The sequence below is a fragment of the Petromyzon marinus genome, chromosome 49 (assembly GCF_048934315.1).
Source record: "Petromyzon marinus isolate PM22_M1 ecotype Great Lakes invasive population chromosome 49, UKy_Petmar_22M1.pri1.0, whole genome shotgun sequence".
NCBI lineage: Eukaryota > Metazoa > Chordata > Hyperoartia > Petromyzontiformes > Petromyzontidae > Petromyzon > Petromyzon marinus.
In genome coordinates this window covers 10,599,075-10,609,715 of record NC_133715.1, presented here as the reverse complement: position 1 = coordinate 10,609,715, position 10,641 = coordinate 10,599,075, and the positions used below count along the sequence as shown (strand labels likewise).

Below are 10,641 nucleotides of genomic sequence, written 5' to 3'. Positions count from 1 at the left end.
GGTGGCGCGTATGGAGGGGGAATGTGACGCGCCGCGTGCCTATGCGCTGTACGGTATCCAGAGCGCCCATTGGCGCCCATGTTGTGGTTGTGTCGAGGGGGCGCGAGTGGTGAGAGGTGTGGAAGGCGGCGAGGGCGATGGCGGAGCACGCGTGCGGCTGGGCGGTGGTGCTGTTCGTCGTGTTCCTGTGTAACCTGTGCAGGCTGCTGCTGCCCGCGTTCGCGCTGCTGGTGAGAGGGACCGTCGTCGTTGTCTCTCCTTTAAACAAAAAAAAAGTCCCCCCTTTTGTTCGCGCCACCGGCACGTTAAGACTGCGCACTAACGCAATGCAATGTCACGTCCCTATGCAGTCTGATGTAAGAGGAGGGGGAAACCCCCCAACAAATCATTTAGCTCTCGCGGTGCTGAGGGGTGCTCCGGTTGCGTGGTTCGAGCTGTCTAGAGACGTAAGTTTGAGGCTTGGATAACGACATAAAAGCGCCTAAAGTCACTCGTGGTGCAATGACGTCGTCACGTAGAAGATTAGACGAAGTGACGTGGTGGAGATATCCTGAACGTAAACTTTTAACTATTTTTTTCGTACATAAACCGAACTTAAGGACGTCGGCGGACATCTGTTACCACGGCCTGGGTGTGTGTTTACAAAGTGTGCTTCAGGTTGAGTAATCGTTCACGCTTCATAACTTTACGCATTCGCAATGCACACTGAGGAGCATTGTGGTGAAGTATGGTCAACAAAAGACCCAAGGGAAGCACTTGTCCAGCAGTTAAAATTAAGAATATCCGTAAAGGGTGAATATCGTAAAGTGTTCTGTGTCGTGCATAAAACATCCACCAGTGTGTGAGAGACGTCAAGCTGTGATTAGTTTGGCCTTCCACATCATCTCCCGAGTATCAAGGTTGGCTACGTACGGTGCGAAAGAAGTTTTACATGCATACATTGCAGGAAGTCAGCCGTGGTCCTTTGGCTTATCGTGACCTGCCACAGTAATATAGAACTTTCAGTGCGATAACCACCCCACCACTGTTAACACCACCATACTAAAATGTGCTCGTGATGTCCTTAAATGTGCTCATCTCCTGTTTGTAGTCCTGAGCCTGTCGTGTAAATCTCACATGCCTATGGTTGGGGCTTGTATATCTGAAGGATAACCACTGTTAAATTCCCAACATGAAGATACCTATTGTATCTACCCCCGAGGAATGATGGGCCGAGTCAACGTCCAGGATATGAAGAGACTCACAAAATTTAAGTCTCTTAATGAGCTCATCCATGAGGTTTCAATGTGAGAATCTAAATGAAAGATTAAATCATGGTTGTCCAAAATGTTTGCGCATTATTGCACTATGAATTCGATAGTATTCTTACCCTTTAATGAGGTGGAAGAGTGGCACAGTGGTAAGCACATTGCATCATGAACCCAGTGACCTGTATTTGATTATTGGCTGCAGCTGAGATCAACAAGAGATGTACAGTATTTAGAAATATGCGTTTCGAGTATTTAGCTGGTATAAATGTCCACACGATAAGCCACTTCATTGGGCTATCATTTGAGGCCCGGTTTCCTGAAAAGGAGTTATATATCTTCTTTGGTTCTTTCGGTAAAGTCACGTAGAATGAGAATAAAATAATAAATTGATAAAATAAAACAATCATATTCTCACGACGTTTTGGCCACAACACAAGCGGCCTTCATCAGGTGAAGGGACGACTGTCCTCCAGACTGTCCTCCAGACTCGTCCAGTCTCGTCCCTTCACCTGATGAAGGCCGCTTGTGTGTGTGGCCGAAACGTCGTGAAAATATTATTGTGTTATTTTATCAATTTCTTATTTTATTCTCATTCTACGTGACTTTACCGAAAGAACCAAAGAAGATTAATCTTTGCAGTCACGAAAGCTTTAAATAGAAGTTATATAGCTCAGTGGGCCTTACCTGGTCAAATAAAAAAAGTTTAAATAGTTTAGTTTAATGATCTCTCCAGGTCCTGTGTGATGCAGTACCATCATACAACTCTCCTTGATTTAAAAAAAATGCAGGGAGTTATTTATCCAGCAGTGGACTGAAACTAATTATTGTTATACCCTTTGTACATATGCATAAACACAGAACATCAAGTGCAAATATGTATATTCGTTTAATAAAAAAATCAATGGATTTTTGTTCACTTCAAAATCTTAAATTCATCATTTTGCTGATACAAAAATGTGAAATGAACCTGGTGGATGTGTAATGTGGTTCTTTAGAGGTTTCTTTGAGCACTGGACATTGGTGAGACCCAACATAGTACACATGCTCCCCAGGACCATTAACATTGCCATGAACTGGTGTACAAACAGTGAATTTGTAGGTATTCCTCAATTGTGCTATTGGTGTCATGTTATGAGACTGAAGTATCCATTTGGATCACACATGCTAGAGAATGACCCTCAAGCATAAATAACAGAGCAACCTTCTAGTTACCTGGTCCACACAGTATAGTGCAGCACTTTTCCACCTGCTCTGCCACATGAGGGCAATGTTCATTGAGTAAAAATAATATTTTATTTCTCAGAGCTGGAATTTAACCAAATTAAGTGCAGAATATACTTTTTGTGCAGCTATTGCTGACCAAGCTGAAACTATCAACTTGCTGAATTTGAGAACTCATTTTGAGCACAGGCAGCTTTCCTGTATTCAAACCCACCATCTCTGCAGTGGCAATTGCGCCTGTTCCATTCCCATGTTTTTGCGTGAATGGTCGAGGTGGTGCGGCTGACGCAGCCGGACTCCGGACGGGAGCTGGAGCTGAGGGAGGAACTGCGGAAGATGCGGCGGGAGCTTGCCACCATCAGCGTCATGGACGAGTTTGCGCGCTACGCCCGCTTGGAGCGGCGCATCAACAAGGCCAGCGACGAGCTGAAGACCTCGCGTGCGTTCCGCCCTTCACACCACTGCCAGCAGCGAGCGTGGGGCTCGGTGAGATTGGATGCCGCAGGAAAAACTCGCCCCAGTTAGCGCTAGAGACGTTTTAAGATGAAAGCAACAAAAATAATACTACTTTAATGATCAAATATTGTCAATCGGACCATTTAAATGCGACGTTTGACTTTATTCATATATTTTCAGACTAGTGTTGGGCCATTCCTGTAAAATTGTATCCAAATTCCACGATCTAATGAAGGCTATTATGCCAGCAGCAAGCAATTGCAGGGCTGCATATTTACCTTTTACCATAATCCCATTACAATTCCTTGCAGGGATTGCGATTCCTCTGAATTATTCCCAGGTTAAAATGTCCATTCACTGGAATGGAGTTCTAATGGGGAATATGCCATGGAAGGAAATGTTCAATATAATTGCCCTTGCTTGGAGACACAGGAATTGCCATTGAAATGAATGGCATTCTTTGAGAGCTGAGGAATCACGCAGTGTATAACCATATTCATTTTTAAATGGTTGATATATGATCCTTATTGCGGTACCCCAGGCTACCAAATAATACAAAATGGCCGAGGCAATTAAATATTTTATTTCTGGGTCACTATTTTTTACAGGGGTATACTTAACGCCGTGACTGTTGTAGCAATCAATCCGAAATCAGTGCTACTCCGCGATGTCAAAACGCAGCGAGGGCAATTGCGCTGAAACCCTGCGCTCGTATGCACCATAGTTAATTGTGTACAGCTCGTCGAGATGAGTCAATTGCCGCATCGCCGACCATCAACAGACTAAAAATGACTGCATCACGGACATTATGCACCGCCATCAGGTTCATATGTGTCTCAACTGAATGGGGATTCCTTGGGCGCCTAAGAATCATCCAGTAGAATCCCCGTTCATTGAAATCGTAAGTCCAGGAAATTCCATTAAAATGCATGGCCAATTCCTAAAGAGTGACATCAAAATGAAATAAAATGTATATATCAAACACTCGTTTTTCATGAAAACATCAATGTACACTAAATTATCAGAATGGTAACTTAATGTTTTCCGATGTTCAATGTTTTTTTCGTGTTAACTATTTACAGAAAAGAGCAGTGTAAATATTAAAAAGCAATGTTTATTCTCAAATAAAATAACGAAGAATAAAATAGAAAAGCGAGAAGTCCAGGGTCAACGCGAAAACAACAGCAAACTTAAATCTACTTTTCAGTATATTAACTTTTAACCTATCTGCACTATTATACAACTCTCCGTGGTGTTTGTAGTGGGACTATTGTTTTTAATTGGATGGGAAAAAAGTTTTTTTTTGCATAATAACTACATGGAAAGGAAAACATCGACGTAATAGGAGAGTCAAATTCTTGGTTCTTTCGGTAAAGTCACATAGAAGGGAAATAATAAAATAATACAAATTAAACATTAAAATTATCACGACGTTTCGATTGCAACACAAGCAATCATCAGGTGTGAAAACCACGGCAAGAAAATTTTCTTGCTGTCACGAAAGCTTTAAATCGAAATGTAATAGGAGAGGTCAAGATCCACCTTATTAGGAATTGTATTCAATGATGATTATTCAATCGGGATTCCACTCTAGGAATTGTGAGAATCGGCCAGGTCCATTTAAGACCGCGTGTTACTCAAGTTGATGAGGTGTTTGATAGTAACTGAATTTGGGTTTAACTTAAAACGTATATTTTTTTATCCAATACAATGGTCCATGTGTATTTTTTTTGCTTAGGTAACGTGATACTTTCATGCCAACGTGTGACAATCTTGTAGGATGGTGCAGGGTTAATAACAATAACTTTGATCTAAAACTACCACGTGGCCTAACCCAAAAACAATTATCGTTGGATTTGTTTTTGGGTTTATTCTGCTTTTATGCACAGTGCATAAGTAATTACGTTTGTGCAGGACAATCATCCTTATGGAGTTGCCTTTGTGTTTAGCAGCATTGCATATTGTCCATTTGCCACATTAATGCTATTGAGCAGTGTGAAAGAGAACCACTTAAGTGTTGTTCCCACACTACACACACGTGAACATCCATTAATTCCCGTTTATTATTTGTATGTGGGGTTTACATTGAGAACCCCCTTCTTAGGCCCACCGTTGAACATTGTGTTTTTGGTGTTCACAGTTCAGGCACGAACAACCCAGCTGACAACTATGAAGTGGATTATAAACATCTCTTTCTACACTCTGCAGGTGAGTGTGCAGTCACACCATCATTATTTTAATGCGAAATTGTGTAATTCGCTTTGCATCCCGACACGAATGATGTTACGTAGCGAGTTAAAGGTTAATTAATCTAAGTTCATTCATGCATAAATAAGTAATACAGTGGTCTAGATGGTTCCTGAGGAACTTGGTAAACATCTTCATGTGTGTTCCATCTTTTGATTATTGCCGGTGCATGTTGTGTTTGGTAATGACAGGCAGTGGTGATGATCACTCTGATATGGAACTACTACTCTACACCGGTGGCAATGCTCCCATCCAAGTGGGTCTCACCTCTAGAAAAGCTCGTGGCTTTTCCCACAGGTGTCCCAGGTCAGAGCGTCTTGTGTGAACCGTTAAGCATCATAACTGCTGTTTTGCAGAGTGTATGTCTTCAAGTGCACCAACACAATAGTATTATGAGTTAATTTGACAAGTCATGATTGACTTTACAGCCTTAGTCATAAGCGTGCTTGCCATGAACACAGTGCCCAGAATCTTAGGTTAAAGTCACACACTGGCCTAATAATTTAGACAGTGAATTCATCAGCTATTGTCAATCCATTGCGGGATGAAGGCCTCTCCAAATTGCCGTCATCTCTCTCGATCCAGTGATGTAATAATCCACCCGGCACCTGCACACAAGCCGATTTCATCACACCATCTCCTTGGATATCCTTTCGGATGTGTTTCATTCCTTGGCTGCTACTGTCACTTTTCTTGTCCATTGGCCATCATGCCTACGAGCAACATGTCCTGTCCAAGCCCACTTTTCTTTTTATGTGTTTGCCCTGCGCATGTTGCCTGATCCACGTGTTGCTCTTGATGTCTGTCGATGCAATTCCAAGCAGGCGTCTGCATACTTTTTTGCACAATTATTTGTTTTTGTTCAATTTATTTTACAAAGGTACAGTGAGTGAAACTGTGAACAGAAGGAGTGAGGGACATCTGTTCAGCTGACACTGTCATCTTTCGTCCCCCCTTGCAGGAGGCATAGGCATCACGTGCTGGCTGCTGGTCTGCAACAAGATTGCGGGCTTACTCTTCCAGCCGTTCACCTGAGACTGCATCACTGAAACTCTCCTATATCAACTTAGGGCGCTTCGAGGCACAGCTCCGCCTGCCCAGCCTTACCTCCAGCGGGTCACTCTAATTGTGCGACAGCTCTTTTTTTTTGGCGGACGCAGTAAAACCTTAAGCAGCGACTCGCACGTCTGGCAGACTCGCTTCTTTGCGACTAAGTATTGCTGATTATTTTATTTTGTTACCCTTTTTCTTTTTTAAACGTGCAGACCTTGATCGATGTATATATAATACCCAGGTCATGTTTGACTATTTATTATGTAAGCGAGTAATCAGCCATGAACAAAATGTTTGCATCAAAAATAAATTTGCGTCAAAAAATACAGGTTTGGTGACTCCTTTTGAATGATCAAAGTGTGATGATTTACCACTCACGGTTACATGTTAAGAGGTCCTGATAAGCGCCAATGTACGCACACTGTTAATTATAACTTTTACTCTTAATTTGTAAGGAAGAGTGGTAGCATCGTGGTTAGTGTACTACGTGTTAAACAAACTACAGACTTAATGACCCGAGTTCAATTCCCAGCCAAGGCTAACATCAGGATACTCAGCTAATATTAAGCCAGCATTGTTCTTCACATTGCAATATGTGAAGCTTCAGGAGGGCAATGTTTAGGGGTTCCACCATTAAACGCCATTTTACGTATGTATATTGAACTTCTTTCACACGGTACGTAGCCAACCCTGCTAATGGGAAGTGAGCGGATGTCACTGAACACATGATCAGTTTAACACGTAATCCTCCACCACCCGGCAGCCAATTAATAAGGGATTTGTCACATAAACAAAACGCCAATTAGTTACTACTTCAGCCCGTCGGTGTGTTGGAGAATAAATCCACAACATTTACAATTTGAGTACGACGTTTCACTGGTAATTACATCCAGCATGATCGGGTGATTTCCAGAATAGTGAAGCCATCCACCTGCATCCGGTCTTAAATAGAGCAACAGGACGACGTCATCACTGAACCCATCAGGCGCAGAAGGGGGAGTTATTTTAATTATATAATTAGTATGTTTCCTTTTAGTCTCACGCTAATGTTACGAACCGTCTGTTCTTGTGCTTTGCTTCATATCTAGTGTGAAAACCAGTCAAATTAGTGAACAGACGGGACGTAAACAGCATAAGACTAAAAAAACACCAAAAAAATATTAAATACTCTCAAACACAACTGTGGGCAGTTGCAGAACATGCTTGCCAACAAGGACAATCAATTTATTATGATAACGTTGAAGCAAGATGTAATTCGAGAATCCGTTGAAATTGAGTGAAATACAAATAATTTTAACCGCTCTGACAGCTACAGGCTTAGTGCGGCCTATAAGCGTATTATTAAGTAATTGTAAGATGAGATGAAAAGGAAGGCAGAAGAAGAGGTGGGGCGATGTGGTGCGATCGGACGTGGTGGCCCGAGGAGCGGAGGGAGAGATGGCGTGGAACGGGGCGGTGTGGAGGAGGTGGCAAGGACGGCGGAACACCCCACAAGAGTGGGACAAACGCGTGGAAGAAGAAGAAATCTTACATTGCAAATAGAGAAAACACAAACTGATTAAATTATTACGAATCAATTCTATAATTACAATACCCCCTCCCTCGCCTCTGATTTCTGCACTTGATGGGTTCAGTGATTACGTCCTCCTGCTGCTCTATTTGAGACCGGATGCAGGTGGGTGGCTTCACTATTCTGGCATATCGCCCGATGATGATGGATGTAATTACCAGCGAAACGTCACGGTACTCAAATTGTAAATGTGGATTTACTCTCTGAAACACCGGTGGGCTGAAATAATAACTAACTGGCTGTTGGTTACCTGACAAATCCATTACTAATTGGCTGTCGGGTGGTGGAGGGTTACGACACATTTATACTTACGTGATCTAACCCAAAAACCTTTATTATGGAACACATGTCCACTCAACTTGTTCTGAAGACACTAGTTTTGTACAATCATTTTCATCCTGCAACAGCAGAGGGGATTGCCTAAGACTTCACTAATTTGACTGATTTTCACACTAGACGTGAAGCACTTCACAAGAAACTCTTTGATCGGTGTTGGCATAGACGTCTGAAGTCCCTGGTGACCATGCTCAATATCTATATAAAAGTAAAAAATGTGTTTGTGTGTGGGTTTCTGTGTGTTCGCGCGCTTGCGAAGAATTTGGCTTTTTAACGGAGAGGTTTACGTGAAAAAAATAGCCAGGTACCACGCCATAAGCTCCGCGGTGAGCAAGCGCTATTCCTTTTTCACATCCGTCAACTTTAAATTAGTTGAATTAGCGATTTAGTGCGATTTTTGTGTGCTTTTTATTTATTTATGACATGCACGGCCATACCTACTCAGGCGCCTTTGGTGGGGGGGGACGGACAATCCCAAGCCGCACGTCTTCGGTGGGAGTGAGGGGGACATTTTCTTTGGCGTTAAAAATGCTATCAAATACACTAAACGCTGAGGTAAATTACTGTGTGATGTCCCCCCCACCCCAATGCATGCGGTTACTACTGTACAGTCGGTATATGCTACCACTATAGGCCATAGATATTACTGCAGAGCGGCCGGGGAGATCTCGGCTGGTGTGGGGGGGGGGTCAGGGGTAGCAGCCCAGCCCCAGCCTGCCAAGGTGCCACCTTGGCCGGCTGGACAATCTAGGCTAGGCTGGAGGCTCTGCACGGGACTAGGCCTTACCATGCCACTCTGTCAGGCGAGTACTTTGTGCTACAGAGTCGATAAATACTGCAAGTCAGAATGTACTACTGTAGTGATAGCAGGTACCACCACAGTCGGTATGCACTGCTGTAATCAGAGCAGGTACTACCACAGTATGCACTGCTGTAATCATAGCAGGTACCACCACAGTATGCACTGCTGTAATCATAGCAGGTACCACCACAGTCAGTACGCACTGCTGTTAGATTTTTAAGAGTAGTTTAGAAATATTTGTTTGGCCCGGGCAAACAAAGTCTGCATTGGTTTACCTTCCAACCTCATCTGCATTTGTTCGTTTTATTAACATTTCCCTTCAAGCACATGCTTTATATAAAGGCTTGGATGCAATCCAATTTTCTTCAGTTGAATTTTGAAACGACGGAGGTGAAGCTTGTTGGGTCCCCTCCCCACTCCAACTTTCGAAGGCTGGTTCGGTCTGTCTGACCACCGATGCCCGCAATATTGGTGCTGCTTAGTCAGTTTGTAGCCTTGGCGTTGTCCTTTATGCCTCATTAGCCTTTGAAGCGCACATTAACAAGAACACTAAGGATTCCTTTCACCATCTTTAGAAACATAGCCAGGCTGTGCCCCCGTCCTTTCACTATCGGACACTGAGAAGCTGGTTCCTGCATTTATTTTCTCTCGTTGACCCTTGTAACTCACTGGTTTGCTGGCATGCCCCATACACTGTTTAAGTCGCCTACAACACGTGCACAATGCGGCTGACAGAATGCTTACGCGCAGCAAGTCTGCTGCTGAACACGGTAGCCCGTGAGCCGGCATCTCCATTGGCTGCCGATCTGGTTTCGGGAAGCGTTCAAGATTCTACTAACCTACAAGGCCCCTCAATGGTGCTGCCCCCTCGTATGTAGCGGACCTCCTTCGCCCATGTTCCAACAAGTGTACTTGGCTCTTCCGAGTCTAGCCTGTAGTGTGTGTGTGTATGCCGTGGGTCACATTTCTGTAGGATGAGGGTTGGTGACCATCGTTCCTTCTCTCGTGTGGCCCCCAGGCTGTGGAATTCACGTCCACTGAACATTCGCCCTGCTGACCTCCACCCTCGCTTTATTGAAATCGCGCCTGAAGATTTAGAACGATTTTTTTTTACTTCTTGAAGCCTTTGTTTTTTTTGTGTGTGGGGGGGGGGGGGTGTTAGATTTGATCGGTGTGAGCCTCCCCAGGTGTGTTGTGAACAGTGCCTTGTGACCCCAGGGTGACGGGCACTTTCAAAACGTAAATGATTGTTTGTGTATATAGGGTCTATACAATCGGACGTGCCTCATCGCGTGAGGACAATTGTGTGAATGAACACACTGATGGGGTTGGATATTCAATATTGCCCACGGAGGAAACAGGAGCCTGTCCTTAAGTTAACGCCGCTGACCCATATCTCTGATTACCACATGGGTGTAGCAGTATATAGCGGCCAAGGGCTTGTCGTTCATATCTTACAACACGTGTAGCTATGTGCAATAGCGAGATGCCCGAGATAACACACTATTTAGGCTGTTTGCAAACAGTACATTGTATTTATAAACGTTTGATTGTTCATATTCTTGGTTCTTTCGGTAAAGTCACGTAGATAGAAAAGAATGATGTTTTTTATTTTATTTTTTTATTTTCTATCTACGTGACTTTACCGAAAGAACCAAGAATATGAATTCCTGCAGTCACGAATGGTTTTAAGTCAAAATGTATTT

At 43.4% G+C, this 10,641-nt stretch overlaps 1 protein-coding gene across 2 annotated transcripts; it reads left to right on the top strand.

Moving 5' to 3' along the window:
- The first annotated feature begins 45 nt into the window (after nt 1–45).
- On the top strand, nt 46–6,553 carry GET1 (guided entry of tail-anchored proteins factor 1). Of its 2 annotated transcripts, none has more exons than XM_032972742.2 (5): nt 46–230; nt 2,745–2,910; nt 5,068–5,135; nt 5,366–5,480; nt 6,136–6,553. In XM_032972742.2, exons 1-5 carry the CDS (start codon nt 138–140, stop codon nt 6,207–6,209), a joined length of 516 nt encoding a protein of 171 aa, XP_032828633.1. In that variant the 5' UTR covers nt 46–137; the 3' UTR covers nt 6,210–6,553. The 2 variants fall into 2 exon arrangements, with proteins under 2 accessions (XP_032828633.1, XP_032828632.1); XM_032972741.2 differs by lacking the exon at nt 46–230 and adding an exon at nt 257–446.
- Nucleotides 6,554–10,641: the final 4,088 nt, after the last annotated feature.

Coding starts and splice junctions, on each gene's coding strand:
- GET1 (XM_032972741.2), top strand. CDS start 327: ATGCAATGTCACGTCCCTATGCAGTCTGATGTAAGAGGAGGGGGAAAC. Junction 447..2,744: donor GGTTCGAGCTGTCTAGAGAC/GTAAGTTTGAGG, acceptor TGAATGGTCGAG/GTGGTGCGGCTGACGCAGCC. Junction 5,136..5,365: donor TCTCTTTCTACACTCTGCAG/GTGAGTGTGCAG, acceptor TGGTAATGACAG/GCAGTGGTGATGATCACTCT.